We start from the raw sequence: 20,019 nt of genomic DNA on the forward strand, positions 1-20,019 counted from the left end.
GGTGGCATCGCAACCTCCCAATCCGCCCTGCTCTGTGCATGACAGGGGGCGGCGCCCCAACTCCCCAATTGTCCCTGCTCTCAGCCTGACCAGGGGCTGCACCTAGGGATTGGGCCTGCCCTCTGCCACCTGGGAGCAGGCCTAAGCCAGCAGGTCATTATCTCCCGAGGGGTACCAGACTGCAAGAGGGCACAGGCCGGGCTGAGGGACACCCCCTCCCCCCCCACCCCCCCAGTGCACAAATTTTTGTGCACCAGGCCTCTAGTCTATAATAATAAAAGCATAATATGCTAATTAGAGCGGACATCCTTCCGGACTAAGCTGGGGCTGCAGCTGCCATGGCTGCAAGGGAGGGATCCAGGCAGCCACCCATGGCTGCGAAGGCCTACTCTTGCACGAATTTTGTGCATCAGGCCTCTAGGTATTTTATAAAGATATTTTAGTATAATTAGCATTAATAGGTAAAAATAACAAATTTTTAAATGTGGTACTAATAAACAAGTTGTCTATTTGAAAAGTCAAAAGTAACTTAACCTTTAAGCAGCAGTATAAGTACCACTGCTGGTCATCTTCACAAACTTTGTGCATGGAAAATGGTATTTCACTCCTTTTCTTACCAGTGACACTAAATATCTTGACACTAAATATCCATCATTCCCTTGTACATATGCTAAAAACACTTTGTCCAATTTTAAATGTGTTTTTTTTCTTGTTGATTTCAAAGTCTCCTCTGTAAAATAAAGATATACTTTTTCTCCAATGTGCATACATTGTAAATATTTTGCAAGTGCATCTTCTTAATATTACTTTCTTACATTGCTCACCCTCCTATTTTTCTTGCTTTTAAGATCTTTGTCAACTTAAATATATATATATATATATATATATATATATATATATATATAGGCATTTATGTTTTCTTCTGGTAATTTTCATATTTTATATATTTGAAATTTTAATCTATATTCCACCTGGAACTTATTTTTCTGAAATAAAATCTTGCTAGTTTTCTCCAAATACTTAGCAATTATTTCGCAACCATTTATAAGTAAGTCATCTTTTCCTACAAACATGAAATGTCACCAGTATCAGGTTCTAAAGTTCTTACATACATTTGGGTGTTTAGACATTTCTAATCTGTTCTAATCATTTCTGTCTTTTCAGCTACTGATAGACAAATAACTTGTGGAAATTTATAGCACATGTTGATATCTAAAAGGGCAAAGCTTTACCTACTAACTACACAGTAATTTTCCTAATTTCACCACAACAATAAAGACAGCATCTGTGACTCAAAAATTTTAAAACCATACTTTATTGTTTATGTAAAATTAATAAATATAGGAAGAACACATTTTGAGAAAATGAATCTTCCTATTCAAGTCCACAGCTATCTTTTCACTTCAAAGTTCCCTTTGGAGGTCCCTCAATAAAGAACATAGGTGTACACTGTTTTATATTTGTTATTGGATTTTATCTGAAGAATTTTTAGGCCAAAAGTTGATTATGGGAATTATTTCTCTCATTATGTACTTGCCTATAATATACAGCATTATGGTATAAAAATGTGAACATCAAATATATAATGCGAAATATACTTAATTTCGTTTCTATTATTGCTATTTAATTAAATCACGTAAAAATGTCAGTACTTGCTCTGTAAGAGGAATTAGGGGCGGGTCCTTAAGTTTTTGTTCTTAAGGACCTGGGCGCTAGAACCCGGGTAAGGCGTCCACCACCGACCTGCCCGCGGCGCGAGAGGGAAGCTGGCCCAGCACCTCGGTGACAGCAGGGCTGCGCCCACCTGCGGAGCCGGCCGGCGGGGTGCGCTCCCCCAGGGCCGCCCGCCTCCTCCCGGCGGCCCGCGGGAGCCGCGCAGGCCTTATTACCTGTTCATCTTGTCTCTATCATTCAAGCCACTTATCCGGAGCAGCAGAATCTGCTTCACTTTGGCGACGCTGCCCACGCTGGCCGCTCTGTGGATCTTGCCCAGGTCTCGGTCTCGGACGTGGTACCCGCGCGCCGAGGCGCCTCTGCCACCACCCGGCGGCCTCTCTCCCAGGCTGCGCCCGGGGCTGGTGGACGCGGCCAAGGGCGACACCCCCTTCCTACTCCCAAAGCCAAAAATCTTCTTCATCGCAGAGCGCCTGACGGCTTCAGCGAAGCCTCACCTTCCCCTCAGCTTTCCGCGCCGCCCCCCGAGTCAAGCACTTTGGCTCCAGGGACGCTCCTGAGGCCACAGCATCCGGCGGGCAGCGCCGCGGTTTGAAATCTTTCAGCCTGCAAGGATTGTAACCCAGCAAAGCCCTCTGCACGCAACTGCGCGTGCGCGCCTCCGAGCCGACGTCACTGCGCGTGCGCACTAAGTCCCTGCGGCCAGAGCTACCCAGCGCGCATGTGCAAGGTACAGACTTCTAAAATCTCAGGGACCGCTTCTGGTCACGGTTCTAACATCGATGGGAATTGGCCGGATCTTGTGAAACATTTGCAAAGGTTAGACTCACCCCAGTGGAAAAGGGAGTCTTTACCCACTGGGGCTAGGGTGGCGTGGAACTTAAGGATGCCAAAGGCCTCCTCCCGCAGAAAACTCCCCTAAAAAAAATCTATAAATCTTTTTGTTCCTCTTCCACATCCCTCTGGGCCCCAGTCTCCAGGGAATTTAGCGGATGCAACAACAGAGAGATGTTCCACAGCGTTAGAGATTGTGGCAATGTGTGTATTCAAGTGCAAATTTCTGAGAAACAAAGGTACCGTCTCCAGATGAAATGAAAGCACATTTCTGAGTGCCTCTTAGTCCTCCCTTTGGCCCACCCGTACAATTACATTTTCTTTACTTTTATTTCCCCAATTAAATCTTTAATCAACCCAATATTTATTTTGGAGCATGGAGTAACATTTAAGAACTTTAAAAAAAAAAAAAAAGCTATTGTGGGAACCATGCCAGGACCGCGGATAGTCAAGGCCGGTGGGAGCACAGAGGCCTTATTATCAATACATCAGAATGACCGAAGGCTGCTCTGGGCATGTGCCTAAATGGAATGTTCAAGGACTCTGAGCCTGGGAATCCTAATCAGGCCACGATACCATGAGCGGGTGCAAGGACACACGGTACACTGTGCCCTTCAGTAGCCAATATGATTGATATAACTATTGGCACGAAGCCTTTGTCTAAGTAGTATAAAAGTAGGTTACTGACCAGCTAGTTGGCTGGAGTCGGCTAGAGAGAGCAGCTAGGATGGAGTGTGGGAAGAAATTTGCTAGAGGGAGCAGCAGGGTAGGAGAGACAGGGGTAGCTGCTGAGCCAGAGAGCTCAGGTACTGCTGTGACGTGAGGCAGTGAGTCTAGGAGGCAGCGTGTGGCTGCTCAGATAATAGCTGTGGGTACAGAGACTGATGCTGTTTTATGGGAAAGATTGATATTCACCAGCCGGTGTCTGGCTGCCTGCCTGTATGGACTTTGCTGTGAGGACTGTTCTTGTCTGATGGCTATATGGCCACTGGATTCAGCAATAAAGACTCATACAACCACAACTTCTCCATCTCCTTGTCCATCTCGCAAGACCCTCTGCCAAGCTCTGCCCGGACTCAGAGCAGCTGTGCCCTTGGGCAGTGCTCTGAACAGCTATTCACATGTCACAAACCATCTTTTCTCACATAGTTTAAAATATACTTTATTTTGCATTAAATTCGTGGTATGTTTTTTTCTGTTTCTGGTGTTACTGTTCTGTTCTACTGAATTGTTAATTTTTTGAGGAGCCTCCATACTGTTTTCCATAGTGGCTGCACCAATTTACAATCCCACAAACATTGTACTCTTCCCCCAGCCATAACCTCAGCCTGAAAACTTCTTCCTTTCCCCATCGGGTTTGGGCAATTCTGACCATTAAGATAGTTGGACAGAGTTGTCACCTAAAGCAGCCCCGCCTCCAAATCTTAAATTCCATAGTCTCAAGGGTCAGTTCTGATCACAGCCTCCATGTCCTTCACGGTCTTCCTCCCCCAGGCTCTGTAGGGTCAGGGCTGCATCTGCTTGTGTGCTGTGGTATGCCTGGTGCCTAGGGTACAGAAGAGATACCCATATGTTTTGAATCTAATTAAACTGAATCCTACTATACTTTCTTTTCTATCTTATTAAGTGATCTATTCTCTCAATCCTTTTTTCCTTAGTTATTCAGTGGACAGTTGTTTTCCAAATATTTACCTTATGCTACATAGTCCTTACTCTCAGAGACAGAGGATGGAGATGATTCTTTATACCTTAATGGGGGCCAGTGGTAGACAATATATAGGCAGTTATTGCAATAGTGTAGGGTACTCTATATATTAAGTGGTGTTTTGTTTTTTTCCATCCAGAATGTATTCTAATTGAACCATGTTTTTTTCTAAGGATTTCTCACTCCCACAACTCTCTTAACTTTTTTATACACTTGCCATGCAAACCACTAAACTTAGATTAATATGTGCTAATCTATGGCTGGTACTCCCAAATTGCTGGTGTCCCATTTCAACCGTATTGTCGGCTACTATTCTGAAAATGGAACTCTCTCCTCAGATTTCCCACCCCACCCCACCCGGAGGTGCCCTTGCCATCTGTCTGACCAGTAACTGTTTTCCCTTCTTACCTGCATGTTTCCCTTCTTACCTGCAACTGCACTCACCTTCCTTCCTTCCCACCTATTTTAGAGGTCAAGATTTCCCTCTGCCTGTCTCATCTGTCTTAGCTCATGGAGTATCTTCTCTTGCCCTCTCTGTTGTCGCCTTCTCTGCTGCATATAAGTATGCTCACATCTCTGCTATAATAAAGCAAAATCTGTTCATAACCTCTTGTTTCTCTCCAGCTACCATGTCATCTTTCCTTTTCTATAGCCCATTTTTTTAAAAGTGTCATGTTCATTCTGTCAACCAATATTTGTTGACACCAAGTCAATGCCAAAAGATACCCCTGGTTTGTGGTGTGGTGAAGAAGGAAACTTTATTTACAGCAGCGGTTCTCAACCTTGGCTGCACATTAGAATCACCTGGGAATCTTTTAAAAATCCTGATTTCTGGGCCTCATCCTCCAGAAATTCTGTTTCTTTGTTACTAATGTTGTGGCCCCACCCCATAACAAAGAAACAGAATTTCCGGAGGATGAGGCCCAGAAACCAGAATTTTAAAAAGATTCCCAGGTGATTCTAATGTGCAGCCAAGGTTGAGAATCACTGGTTTAGTGCAAAACAGCTCAATTGTGATACAGCACAGCTGAGAAAACAGCATAGCTGTAGAATAGCTCTGGGACCAGGTGGCCCTGGGTCTAAGCCCCTCTCTGGCTAGACAGCTCGGCTCTATGCCAGTTTGCTTTGTGCTGTGCTGGTCTTCTCAGCTCTTCTCTGGTGAGACATCTTTTGGTGTTTCAGCTCAGCCAGGGAGATGCATATTTCAGTTGAAAGGGGAAGTTGCCTGATATGGACAGGAGCCCCCACCCTTGGTTCCTGATTTGTTCTTCCACATGCACATAAGGACTTTAAATCTGCACAGTTTGATTGATCTAAAAAGCACTGTTCTGATTGATCAGAAGAGAGCCACTCTGATTGGCTAGAGCTGCATAGCTTCAATTGGGTGGGGAAAGCCTCAGTGCTATTGGTTGAAATATGGTCCAAGAACTCCTTTATAAGGGCTGTCTCAGATGGCAGAAACACTGTGCAGGCTTCTCCATGAAGTGAAGTTTGTGTGAGAGGCCCCATTGCAAAAAAAATGGTTGTTAGGCTCTTTTCTCTTTTTCTTTCTTTCTTTTTTTATTTATTTAATTTTATTTTATTTATTTTATTTTAATTTTATTTTATTTTATTTATTGTGTTTTATTTTATTTATTTTATTTTATTATTTTATTTATTTAATTATTTTATTTTATTTATTTTATTTTAGTCCAGTTTACCACCAGGAGCCCTTCTTAGTAGGTATCTTTTTTTGTTTTTTTTCAAAGGGGGATTCACAATTCATAACCTATATCCCCTCATCTCACCAACACTAGATTAGGGGACACAGCCATGTCCCCAGCTGCTCTGTTGATGTATCTAAGGACATCCATGGTCCAATAGAAAAGTCAAGGTTCAATTCTTCTGTCTAATCTCTGCATGGCATTTGCATTGGGTAGTGTTAACACTTCCTCTTTTCTTTCTAGAAAAGAAACTATGGCTTTTTCACTTATTGGGATTTTTAAGAAATTACAGATGTTCCACATAACAAATGAAACAGCACATAAATCTATTAAGAAAAAGTGAGCACCCTCCCTCTCCTGGCTTTCCATCTTCCCATGTAAGGGATCTTCTACAAGGTCTCCACCCACAAACACACACAGGAGAGGGGTTTCTCTTCTTTTCTCCCCTCCTAACTCCTCCCCTTCCCTTGTCATCTTCCTCTCATTTGGTGTCAATTTCTTGTTCCTATCCTCTGCTTGGTTTTCCTGTCAGTTGTTACCCAAAGTACACCCTCCCTCTCCTGATGGTCAGTCCACATGGGAACTCTCCTCCCCTTCACCTGCTCTACCCTGGCAGAGGCCGTGTGACCTGTCTGATGGTGAAATGGAGAAACTTTAGTGGGTCCTGCTCAGCTCATCTTCTCGCTTTCCTGTGGGGAGGGTCTGCTCAATGGCTGCGCTGCTCTCACAGGGGACACATTGTCTACTTCTCATACTCAGTGTTAGGAAGATATTTTCTCTCACACTAGAATGTGTTTTCCATCCCAGCCTCTATTTAATACTAAACGTGGTTTTGGCTCCCATCTGCCATACTCTCAGTCAAATATCTCAATTTGTTCAGAATTCAGGTCAGAAAGGGATGAAGTGACATTTGATCAAACATCTCAGCATTTAATGAGTTATTTCTCTCTCTCTCTCTCTCTCTCTCTCTCTCTCTTTTTCCAGTTAGGCTAGCCCTTTGTATAGTAGGTGTAAGTACAATCACTCTATCTAATGTACCTCAGAGTATATTGTCTTATGACTTTGTTAATGCTTTTTCTCCCTTCATATGTGTCTAATTTTTATGTATTCAATTATCTTGATCTTTTCTTTTTGGCCAACTCAGAAGTTACACAGATATTCTTCTAAATTTTCTCTTAGGGTTTATTGCTTATATTTTGATGTTTAATACATCTAAGACTTATTTGTGCATACGATTTGAAGTGGGGGGTCCAGATGGATAGTCAATTATGTCAGCACTATTTCTTAAAACAACAACAACAACAACCTTTCTCCATCAAATAACTGTTTTTAACATTCAACAAGAGCCTCAAATTTAAGATTCCCCCCTCTCAACTCATTAACTGTTCCCTTTTCCACATCCTTCAGTTAATCAGTAACCTCTACCTTAATCCTTGTCTCTCATATTTCCAGGCATTACCTGACTTCTTTCCATTTCTCAAATGACCATAACTTTTAAAACTTAAAGCAATAAGTATTTATTATATAAAAATTAGCAAATACACATAAGCAAGAAGAAGAAATTTGAAACCTCTATTATCCCAACTCCCAGAAATAACCATATGGTATATGTTATTTTAGCTATTTTCCCTTTTTTCATAGTTTTTTTTCCCCCCATGCACCCTCCACCCCCTTCAAATTACCTTTTTTCCATAGTTTTTAAAGGAAGATGGCTATGTCCCTGTGTCTTCCTTTGGCTCCTCCAAATCCACCCTCCACCACCTTGCCCTCTGCTCTCTGCCCAGGACATGTCAGCAGGTTCCAGGGCTCCTCCAGGAAACTTCACTGCACAGCTCTCCTTCTGGGTTCCTGTGGCTGCCCCCTCCCTTTCCCCTTTGGGTCTAGGAGTGGTAACAGCTCCCCTGGTACATCACTGCGGTACCTCACTGTCCTAAGTGGTTCACCTGAACCCTACCCATAGCTCTATAAGCTTTCCTTAGTTAAACTCCCCTCGGATCATCCTAATTTCTCCTGTCTGGTTCCTGGTTGTTACGAGAAGGTAGTTAAAAATTATTCTTGATGTAAAATATTTGAACAATTTTCAAAAAAATAAAAACATCTACCTTAACCTTTAATTTCTCAATTGTAGTTCCTGCCTCAGAGATAACTAGTGTTTTCAGTTTGGTAAATTCTTTCCAGATCTTTATGTCTTACACGTACATATATGAGTGTATAGCTAAATACAGGTTTTCATGTATTCATTGGTGGGGGGTGTGTATATGTGTGTTTATATCCGTGGTATCACACTATACATATTGTTCCATAATTTGTTTTTTAAAATTTGTCTTAAGGAATTTTCCACTTCAGAACAGTACAAAACCTAACACTTTTTCTTTTTTTAATTAAATCTTTATTGTTCAGATTATTACAGTTGTTCCTCTTTTTTCCCCCCATAGCTCCCCTTCACCCGGTTCCCACCCCACCCTCTGCCCTTACCACTGCCCCCGCACTGTCCTCATCCATAGGTGCACAATTTTTGTCCAGTCTCTTCCCGCATCCCCCACACCCCTTTCCCCCCCAAGAATAGTCAGTCCATTCCCTTTCTATGTCCCTGATTCTATTATAATCACCAGTTCATTCTGTTCATCAGATTATTTATTCATTTGATTCTTAGATTCACTTGTTGATAGATGCATATTTGTTGTTCATAATTTGTATCTTAACCTTTTTCTTCTTCTTCCTCTTCTTAAAGGACACCTTTCAGCATTCCATATAATACTGGTTTGGTGGTGATGAACTCCTTCAGCTTCTTCTTATCTGTGAAGCTCTTTATCTGACCTTCAATTCTGAATGATAGCTTTGCTGGGTAAAGTAATCTTGGTTGTAGGTTCTTGGTATTCATCACTTTGAATATTTCTTGCCACTCCCTTCTGGCCTGCATAGTTTCTGTTGAGAAATCAGCTGACAGTCGTATGGGTAATCCCTTGTAGGTAACTGACTGTTTTTTTCTTGCTGCTTTTAAGATTCTCTCTTTGTCTTTTGCTCTTGGCATTTTAACTATGATGTGTCTTGGTGTGGTCCTCTTTGGATTCCTTTAGTTTGGGGTTCTCTGCACTTCCTGGACTTGTAAGTCTATTTCTTTCACCAGGTAGGGGAAGTTTTCTGTCACTTCTTCAAATAGGTTTTCAATATCTTGCCCTCTCTCTTCTTCTGGCACACCCATAATTTGGATGCTGGTTCTCTTGAAGTTGTCCCAGAGGCTCCTTACACTATCTTCATATTTTTGGATTCTTTTTTCTTTTTGTTTTTCTGGTTGGGTGTTTTTTGCTTCTTCGTAATTCAAATCTTTGACTTGATTCTTGAGATCCTCTAGTCTGCTGTTGGAACTCTGTGTAATATTCTTTATTTCAGTCAGTGTATGGTTAATTTCTAGTTGGTCCTTTTACATAACCTCGAGGGTCTCAGTAGATTTCTTGAGGGTCTCACTAAATTTATCAGCGGTTTCTAGAAAATTCTTGAAAAACCTTATAATGTGGTTTTGAACTCTATATCCAGTAGTTTGCTTTCCTCAATTTCTGTCATTTGTGACCTGTTTCTTTGTCTTGGCATTTTTTATGCTTCCCTGTGTTGATAGAGTGGCTTTCTGCACTAGGTGTCCTATAGGGTCCAGTGGCTCAGCCTCCCTAATTACCTGAGGTGGACACTCTTTGTGCACCCCTTTGTGGGCTGTGTGCACAGTCTTGTTGTAGTTAAGCCTTGATTGTTGTAGGTATCACTGGGAGGAATTGACCTCCAGGCCAGTTGGCTGTGAGAATCAGCTGTGTCTGCAGTGGGAGAACTTCTGTGCTGAAGACACCCTTCTGGGGCAAGACTTGCTTCAATGGGGCTTTGGTGCTCACTGAGTCTGCCCCCTGAGTGTGTCCCTTATGGGTCTGAGGAGTTGTAATCTGGAGTGGTCCCACTCTGACCACTAGGTAACTGACTCTTGGATCTAAGGAGGTGCTAATTTAGCCTCTGCCTGAGGCTACCCTGCAGGAGCTATGGAGAGATCGATGATTCCTCTTATTTGTTTTAGATTTGGAGGTGCCCAGATGAGGCCCAGCTGTGAAGCAATGCAAGCTGCTGTGGGGCCTTGGGCCTTCTTTTGGAAGTTCTGTGTCTCTCAGACCCAGCTGAAGTTTGTTAGGTAATTTTCAGATTGCAAAGGGCCAGGCCTTTCATATGTAAAAGCCTCTGCTCACAGCTTGGGTTGGGTGTGGTCTCAGGGGATCAACAGGGCAGAGCAAACAGCTATGGCTGATCCTCAGCCCTGCCCTAAGAGACCCCGAGTCTCAGTGTCCCGCGGTAATCGCTGTAAGCACCTCTGAGAGAAAGCTGCCCTCGAGTTCTGACGGATGCCAGACAGTCCAGTTTCTCCCCGTATGAGTCTTGGCCCCCAGAGACTTGCCCGGAACTGGAGTTCAGAGCGGGAGCCTGTGTCTCCCTCTCGATTGAAAAAGACAACCGCATCCTCAGTTGCCAGCCCTTTCCACGTGCGCCTCCATACCTCTGCACTTTACTTCCGCACCTCCTCTGAGTCTCGGTATGCTTTTCTCTTTCCTTCTAGTTGTAGAATTTCCACTCAGCCAGCCTTCCTGTGGTTCTGGATGATGTCTGCTTTGTCTTTTAGTTGTATTTTTGAAGTGGTTGTGCGAGGCAGCAATTTCCGGTGTTTACCTGTGCTACCATCTTAGTTTTGCCTCCCTAACACTTTTTCTTAAATTGCTGCTTAGTACGTTGAAGTGTGGAGATATAACTTTATTTAAGCACTCCCCTATTGACTGACATTTAGAGTCTTTCCAATTTTTCACTATCATAAACAACGTAACTCTGAAAATGCTCATACTTCCCTTTTAATGTTCATGGGCAATCACTCCTCGAAGGCAGAGGCTGAGAAATAAAACCCGGGCTGAAGGCGAAGTGCATTTTTGTTTTTTATTTTAGCAGGTACTCTCGAAGTTCCTCCCCCAAGGTCCACACCTTTTTCTGTGTAGATTCACATGTATATGTGATGGGATGCCCTGGAAGACTAGACACTAAGGCAATATTTTTAAGAGAGGGGGCTTTTATTTAAAAAATTTCAAGAAATAGTCTGTCTCTGGGAATTGAAGCTCTAACTTTGGGCTCTCTGTTTCATTGTAAAATGAGTGTGAATCTCAGGCCACCAACTCAAATGTGCAGACATGTCATCAGATTCATAACCGTTTCATTTCTGCATCAAGTCCCATCTGCCAGGCACCTGAAACACAGTCAAGTGAGGGCTCTCCATCTAGTCCCTGTGATGCTTGCTTAGCATGGGGTCACCTCCCCGCGGGCGGGTTGCTGGTTTGTGGGGAATGCAGGGGGCGCTGGAGGGAGTGAGCTGGGAGAGGTGCGGTCACCTGAGCTGTCCTTTACTCTCTTGGGCCCCTGCAGGGGTGCCCGCCCTTCCATCTGGCCCTTGTGGAACTGTGCCCAGCTCTGCCCCAAGGCCTCGCCAGGCCTGGCTGTTTCCCAGCTCTCGCTGACCTCTTGGGGGCAGAGAAACATTTGGCTGCGCTCCTTGCCAGCTGGGCGTGGGCAACTGCATCAGGCTTATCCACCGCTCTGCACAGCCTGCTTTGTGGCTGCGCTCTCACACCTCCTTGGGGCGCCCTGGGAGCTTTCTGCTAAGCAAGGAGGAGTAGGAGCTTTCCTCTCAGTTCCCAGGCAGAGCTGTGGTTTCTAGAAACCCTCACCTTCACCTGGTCCTGGGCGAGGGTGGGAAGTGGGGAGTGAGACCCATGTGTAGGGGGAACATACATCCCTCTGGTTCGCCTGGGACAGTCCTGGTGTGTGCCTGTGTTCCCAGCATAATTAGTGATAGAACTCCCTTTCACACTTAACAGTGTCCAGCACATTAAACTATATGGCCCTCCTCCCACACAGAATCTAAGACACCTGCTCCCTTCCCATCTCTCCTCCCCTCCAACCTAGAGAATCTGTATCTCATTTCGGCTTGGGAAACCTGACCTTCACCGTCACATCGTATTCTTTCAAATCTAGTGTTTATGGCCTAAAATTAATGCTGTGACTCTTTCAAGGCTGGCTTTTGATACTGAAAAGTCCAGATGTTTGAACCTCCTAAAAGCATTTCCTCTGCTTCTCAGATGTAATGACCCTTCCCTGGAATGTACAATGGAGGCCTCACACTCTACTTTGGGAAAGGGCCACAGGGTAAAAATAAATTACCAGTAATGAAAGACACATTGTATAGTGTAGGCCCCCCCCCCCCCCCCCCCCCCCCCCCCGGGCAAGGCACAATGGGCGTTCTTAAAAATATTGTCAACTGAACCCAGGGCGCAGGCGGAGCCATGCCCTGGGGGCGGTCCTAGCCAAGAGGCAAGGAAGCCACTCAGTCTGACCTTTCCAGCCCAGGTGCTAGGGGTGGATCTCATTATGTCGCCAGGAACTCAAGGCCCAACCAGATGTGATGTAACTTCCTGGTATTTGGGTATAAATTAAACACATGGTTCCAGTGCTGGGCCCCCTGTCTGTCCCTCCATCAGAGGGCAGAAGTCCACCCGGTCCCAGCTTCTCCTTCTATTTCTGTATCTTGTCTCTTCATTTCATTTGTCAATCTCCAGCGCCTCTACTCAAAGAACCAGTTCATTTCTCTTTCCATGCTGGATGCGGAGAAGAGACTCCCGCGATAGTATAGGATTCTAAAACCTTACCTTACCACATCCCCCATCCCTCTTGTAATCCCCCTGAACCTACAAAGAAAGTTGACTTCTTGTTAGAGGTGTTCTCTGCTACCACACTCCCCAGGGCATACAAACTGGACCTAAACCGGGTTCTCTGGGGAGCCAGTTCCACTGCAGGGAACCGGCTGGGCTACTGGGCTAGGGCCATCTAGGGTGACTTTAGCCACACAAGGGACAGAGGCCCATCCTGGTCATTAGCACCCCGCAAAGGCCCAGGAGTTAGACTCAACCCTGGGGAGAGGGAGACTCTGAATGGAGTGGGACTACCCTGACATAACTGGAGTGACGTTTTTCCAATCCAGTGGAATGGGACCACAGAATAGAAACTAAGTAGACTTGTGAAAAAGTAAAGTTACATTTTTTGCATATTTGAGGTATGGCCCAAGCCTCACTGACCCTACTGCATATAGGGGTTCATGTGGGATTTATAATAATAATAATCATAATCCAGTCTGCCCTCCATATCTGTGAATTCCATATCAGCAGGTGCAACCAATCATAGATTGCAAATATGCAGCAAAAAAGTTACATTTTTGCTGATGTCTACTAAGTAGACAGGCCTAGTATGATTATGTCTGTACTGAACATGTACAGACTTTTTCCCTGTCATTATTCCCTATACAATATAGTATAACAACTACTTACAGTGTATTAGGCATTATAAGTAATCTACAGAAGATTTAAAGTATATGGGAGGATGTATTAGTATGTACATCATATGCAAATTAGTACACCATTTTATATAAGATACTTCAGCATCCATGGATTTTGGTATCTGAGATGGGTTCTGGAACCAATCCCCCATGAATACTGAGGGACAACTGTAATATTTATTGACTGCTTTCTATGCACCAGGCTCTGTTCTAAGGGCCTTACATGTTATGCTGTAGATACTGTAAGTTGACTCATTTTACAGAAGCAAATTGAATCACAGATTAAATAACTGACTGAGGTCAAAGTACACATATGCTCTATAGACTGATGATAAACCCTAGGATGGATTTAGAGTAGGTCACTCCAGGACATGAGAAAACTGGTGTGCAGAAATGAGGTGAACTTCCCAGAAATTGTTGATTCAGGAGAAGTAGTGGGCCAAGATGAGACTGCATTTGAAAAAATGCAATAGTCTCTGAATCTACACAGGACAGCCAGCAAAAAGAAGGAATTTTGGAGTAAGAAAAGGAGAATTTAAAAGCTCTTCTGTGAATTCCTAAGTGCCCTGAACTTTATCCTGGGGACAGACAGGCTTTGTAGCTGGTAGCTCAGAGCTTCACATCCTGGACCCCACCTCTGACCACCAGGTAGAGGATCCCCAGGCTGCAGGCAGACTGGCATCCCCTTGACCTGCTGTGAATTCCTGAAGCCACTATAGACAAGATGTGCATGGGCAGAAGATTCTAGTTTACAAGACTCATAAGGCAAGCAAACTGGGCAGAGGCCATCCTATATAATAAAAGGCTAATAGGCAAATTGACCAAACAGCAGAACAACTGGTCATTATGATGTGCACTGACCACCAGGGGAAGACGCTCAATTCAGGAGCTACCCCCTGGTGGTCAGTATGCTTCCATAGGGGGAGCACTGCTCAGCCAGGCTCATGGCTGGCGAGTGCAGTGGCAGTGGTGGGATCTTCTCTGGCCTCCACAGCAGCACAAGAATGTCTGACTCCCAGCAGGCCTAAGCCATCAGTTGGACATCCCCCGAGGGCTCCCAGACTGCGAGAGGGCACAGGCCGGGCTGAGGGCCCCCTCAAGTGCACAAATTTCGTGTGCTGGGTCTCTAGTGCATTATATATTTTTAAATTTCAAAAAATATTTTTATCTTTAACATCAAGATTTATGATATTCTTATCTTTTTTTCATCAAAATGCTTCAATGTGCCTTCATTTTGAACCTAGTGTATATGAGAAAAAATTATTTCTTCTCCTGATTTCCTTTCATTTAAATTAAGTGTTCAGCTGAGCCAGAGGCTTGGATCCCCGGTTGGGGTATGTATGGAAGGCAACCAATCCATCAATGTTTCTCTCTCTCTCTCCCCCCTACCCCCGCCCTCCCTTTTCCTCCCTTTCTCTCTCTAAGCATATCGTTGGGTGAGAATTAAAAAGTAAATACTTTAAACAATAAAGAATTTAAATTAAAAAAAAGAAATTGAAAAAAGTATGTAATTAAATTTAAATCCTTTACAAAAAAAAAAAAAGTAAATAGATAAAGTGTTCAGGGGAACTTATATTCTAGTTAGCATGTAAAGTCCTATTACTAGAATAAGAACTACATTGGCATTCTCTACCATCCTCAGTACATTTTCTGAGTACCTACCTCTCTAAAACTGGTCTTTAGGAAGTTGTGATATGAGTGGTTCCTGTTGGCAAAAAACTAATCACTATCACAAACTAACATTTTATAGAAATAACTTGAAAATGCCAGGGATAAATCAAATGAGTGTTCAAAACCATATTTTCCCCTTTCTAAGTTTTTGAGTTAGGAATCATTTTTTTTCTAAGGTTCTGTGTGAACTTGGACAAGGGTAGGGACAGCACTTCTTACCAGCCTTGCAAGTTCTACTTGTTTTATTTGCTCTCATGTTCGCCCTCTGCTGGCTGTTAAGAAGAAGAACATGAATGATTAGAACTGCTTTCTTTGACCCTGTGAGCTTTTTTTGGTTTGTTTTTGTTTTGAAAAACAAAATTCCAGTTGAACTCCCTAATTATAAAAATGTTAAAAGAAGCCATGTGAGTTTTAATTGGATTAATTTTAATTACTGTGATTGTAGATAAGGTGTGGGGGTGGAGGAAAACCATCTTGACCTTTTTTTTTTATATGTTTTACTGTTTAGTTCTTCAAGTCTGAATTTTCTCAGTTTTATAATAAATTTATGAATTCAGGTTACATCATAAATTTAAGGAGTAGACCGTACATGAATATATATGTCCTGGAACCCTGCCAGTCTTGGAACCCAGGGCTGAAATCATCTTTTCACTCTTTCTAAAACTCAATGAAAAAAAATATCCTCAGGTGAGGATTAACAAACAAACAAACAAAAACAATATAGCATTCTGCCGAAGATGGCAGAGATTAGTGCCTTGTTGAGGATCTTAAGCATATAGCTGTGCTGGCTCCTATCACATCTGTAGTTACTGTACTAGGCTGGCCCCTGCAGCACCTGATGGATCTTGGAGAATGACTGAAGACTGTGACAAGCTCAACCAAATAGCCCCCATTGCAGCTGCCAGACTGGGCTTGGTATCTTTCCTAGAGAAGATTAATACAGCCTCAGTTCATGTTATGCAGCCATTGATTTAGCAAATGCCTTCTTTTCTATCCCATTCATACCAGAGCATCTGAAACAGTTTGCAATTATATGGACTAGACAATACACATTTACAGTTTTTCCCTAGGGCAATTTAAATCACCCATTGTCATAATAAAATCAGAAGGGATTTGGATCACCCAGACATGTTGTAGAACATGAAACTGACCTATTACATTGATAATATCTTCTGACTGGACAGGATGAACAAGGGTTGCTAGCAGCAGGAGGCCTTGGGAAGACACATGTGTTCCATAGGGTAGGAGATAATCTTCACGAAGATTCCATGGACCTCTGCCACTTTGGGGTGTCCAGGGATTGGGGTGAACTAGGACATCCCTTTCAGATTAAAAGACAAATCGCTGCATCTTGCATCTCTTATCACAAAGAAGAAAGCACTTCCCGCTGCATGCAGGAAGAAAAGTAGCCCAGGGTGAGGGTTTATATGAGCTCGTGGCTGTAGTGAATAGCCTGATTGACTAGTAAAGAGCCTGAAAGAAAGCGCTGGAAGATCGGAGGCAGAGAGGCCTGGAGTAGAGGCATGTCAAAGAACATTCGAGGGGGGCAAGGTGATTTTTGTATGAGTCCTTGCAGCTTCTCCCATCAGGTGGTGGGGCTGTCTCCCCATTTCTTACATTTGAATTAGGACAACAGCTAAAGGATCCAAGAATAGGCTTTAAAAGTGCCCGCGCAATGGGGCTTGCCCTCTCTGACTTCTAGAAACACTTCTGCCACCATGGAAAAAGCCTGACTACCTAGCTTTTTGGAGGGTGGGAGCACAGAAAGCTTCTGCCATCCCAGCCTTCCCAGCGACAGCCCAAATGCAGGAGTGAGCCCTGCTGACAAGGCAGGAAGCAGAGGCAGCCTCCTCGGTGAGGCCCAGTCACATCACCAACCCGTAGGGTCAAGGGCAGATCAATGCTTGTACCAAATCACTAATACACTGTAGGTCCATCAGTGCTGTTGCAAATGGTAAGATTTTAATTATTTTTTATGTCCTGAGAGGGGGAAGTCACCAAGAGAATATTACTTAAGAAATAAATTTATAGAAAACACATAAACTTAATATTTTCTAAATATTATTTCTATTACTGGAGTTGGCAAGAAACGAGGGAAACAGTTATGCATTGCTGGTGGTAGAATAGATTATACAGACATTTTGGAAGGCAAATTGGCAATATCAACAAACAAAATTAGCATGAATCTACTGTTAATCTGAGCAATTCCATTACTTTGTATCAGGTCTAAGTGTGGAGAAACACACAGACAAAGAAACATGCACAAGCTGATAACTGCAACATTTTAACAGCCACAAAAATGAAGACAGAGTAATAGTCATGTAAATGATGGTGGTATGTCTATATTGTGGAACATTGTGTAATAGCTAAAAAGAATGAGGTGAATCTGTTTGGTTAGAAAAGGTGTCCAAGGTACATTTTTAGGTGAATAGATCAGTTAAGAAAAATGGGGAGGGGGGAGTGGCTGGGGAGGGGTCGAAAGGGGAAAAGGAGACATATGTGATACTTTAAACAATAAAAAAATAAGAAAAAAAATGCAAACTTCTACTACAGGTAAACACCAAAATCTCAGTGGCTTATCAATGGAAGGTTAATTTTTTTCCTTATTAAAACACAGCGAGCAGCCAAGCAGAGGGTGGATCTGCTCCACACAGTCATGCAGGACCTCAGGACAGAGACTCATCTTTCACACACAGTGTTTGAGGTCACCCCAGGCATTTGTATCCAGCCAGCAGATGGAAGAAAACAGGAATCCTCTGAGGGGCTTTTTGGGGCCAATCCTAGAAGTGACACTCATTATTTCTGCCCACATTTCATTGGCCAACATTCCATCACATGGCTACATCTAACCAGCAAGGTTGCTGGGAAATGTAGTCTAGCTATGAAAAAGGAGAAAAATAAATTTGGCACAGTCTGTGCCACAAACACTGTTAAAATTCATTTCCACATGTTTATCTCAGTTTTCCATGGATTATCATCAAAATCTGTGATTCTTTCAGAGTGTTTTCCGTCTTCTCTGTGAGGGATGTATTTGCCCTCCAAAGTTTGCTGGAATCTGATTCTGGTTATGGGTCTAGAGGTCAAAACCATCTCAGCTGAGGAAACTGCCGGGTCTTCAAGCAAAAGGAAAAGTTCTCTTCAGACTACGGAAAGGGGCTGCTTTCCTCAAGTGGGGTCCACCCTATTCAGATTCTGTGCAGTCAGTGGGGCCACACACACTCTCTCCACATCAGTTCCCCAACTTTAGCCTACAGAAGACCCAGAGAAGCTGTGATTAAACATCGATTGTAATTTTGCAGTCCCTAGACCAGCTGTGGGCAAACTACGGCCCGCAGGCCGGATCCGGCCCGTTTGAAATGAATAAAACTAAAAAAAAAAAAGAACGTACCCTTTTATGCAATGATGTTTACTTTGAATTTATATTAGTTCACACAAACACTCCATCCATGCTTTTGTTCCGGCCCTCCGGTCCAGTTTAAGAACCCATTTTGGCCCTCGAGTCAAAAAGTTTTCCCACCCCTGCCCTAGACTCAAACACTGGGCCTGGTTTCCACATTTACTGGCTTGGCAGCTACAAGAGACAGGAGGCCCCTTTAGGGCAGTCACGGAGGCTCTTTGGACCTCTGACCAGGGTGTTAGTGGACAATCCCACGTGCTGAGCTGCCCATTTCCTTTGCTTCCTCTGCAGGGCAGTGAAAGCAACCAGCCCACTGGCGATGCTCTCAGTATGTGTTTCTATCATCCTAAAGTTCTTGACATTCCAAGACATGAGTGTTCCATTTTTTTTTTTTCAGCTTCAAATCTAACCAGATCAAATACTTTATATTAAAACCCTTTCTGGATAAAAGATCCTAGCAGTCAGGGTTCAGTCAGGAAACAGAAATCATTCATGTTACTTAAACTGAAAACATTTCATTCACGAATCTGGGGCTCACACAACTGTTGAAAGGACTCACAACGCCAGTAAGGAAAGACAATAACAGCTCTTGGGAAATCAGGAAGTTTGGGAACCACAGGGAAATGCCAGTGATGACCTCAGCTACCTGCAGCCCCCAATCGGGGGCTGCCCAGCCCCACGGAGGGCTACCCAGCCTCACGAAGGGCTGCCCAGCCCCACGGAGGGCTGCCCAGATATCCCGGCAGTCTAACAACCACAGTTACCATCTGTGGAAGCCACTAATCTGCCTGTTTCTAAAGCAATAATGGCCTCTGCTTCTCTCCCACCTTCCAAACCTCAAGCAAGGGCTTTGCACTCCTGGGAGCTGAACTGGAAATGAGCTGGCCAGGGAGCCTGGGAAGTGCACTTTCCAGATTCCCCGCCCCCACAGTGCAGGGAAGAGCAGAGAAACAGGCAGAGATGGTGTTGAGAGAACAACAGTCAACCTATGGGGGGAAATGGTTGTGGAATAGAATACATAGAATAATGCCAGTTATGGGAGAAGAAAAACTTCACAAAATAAATCTTTATCACATAGCTGAATAAATACACAGACAGAGGAGAGGTCTAGAGGGAAGCACCAAACTGATTACTAGTGGATACTTTGTTGCTGATTGGTATGAGTGTAATAATAGGCAGACTTGAGTTTTACTCAATTTTTGGAAATTTTTTTTGCAGTGAGAATATGTGTTCAGATAAATGAAACCAATTAGGTGGTAAAAGGATGGAGGAGTATAAAGTAAACACTTGAGAGGGGTTGGATTAAGGAAGCTTTAAATTTGTTTGGAGGATGCAGAGTCCTGTGTATATGTAAAAACTAAGGGAAAGAGCCAAAGGTTCTGCAGAGGCGGACGTACAGAGAGGGAATGACTGGTGGAGCAAGATCTTGGTGGAGCCTGCAGAGCATGGGCTCTAGTTCAAGGTGAACATAGCCTTGGGGACTGAGGATAGACGATAGACCCGCAAGAACAGGTGCTGTTGCAGGTAACTTGGGAGCAAAAGGGGAAGAAGGCTGAGAGAAATTGGGCTCAATGGCCAATAATTTCCCAGCGGAGAGTAAGGCAAGGCCTCCAAATGAGAGTGAACGGGGCAGTGAGCA

At 43.7% G+C, this 20,019-nt stretch overlaps 1 protein-coding gene across 1 annotated transcript in view; it reads right to left on the reverse strand.

The window, feature by feature from the left end:
- LOC308513973 (ankyrin repeat domain-containing protein 26-like) overlaps positions 1–2,327 on the reverse strand; it is a 107,918-nt gene extending 105,591 nt beyond the window's left edge. The window contains exon 1 of the mRNA XM_081084015.1: positions 1,890–2,327. Coding sequence (XP_080940141.1) covers positions 1,890–2,137 — 248 coding nt within the window. The 5' untranslated portion in view covers positions 2,138–2,327. The remainder of the gene's footprint in view (positions 1–1,889) is intronic.
- Positions 2,328–20,019: the final 17,692 nt, after the last annotated feature.

The sequence above is a fragment of the Myotis nattereri genome, assembly GCF_964212035.1.
Source record: "Myotis nattereri genome assembly, chromosome: 1".
NCBI classification, from domain to species: Eukaryota; Metazoa; Chordata; class Mammalia; order Chiroptera; family Vespertilionidae; genus Myotis; species Myotis nattereri.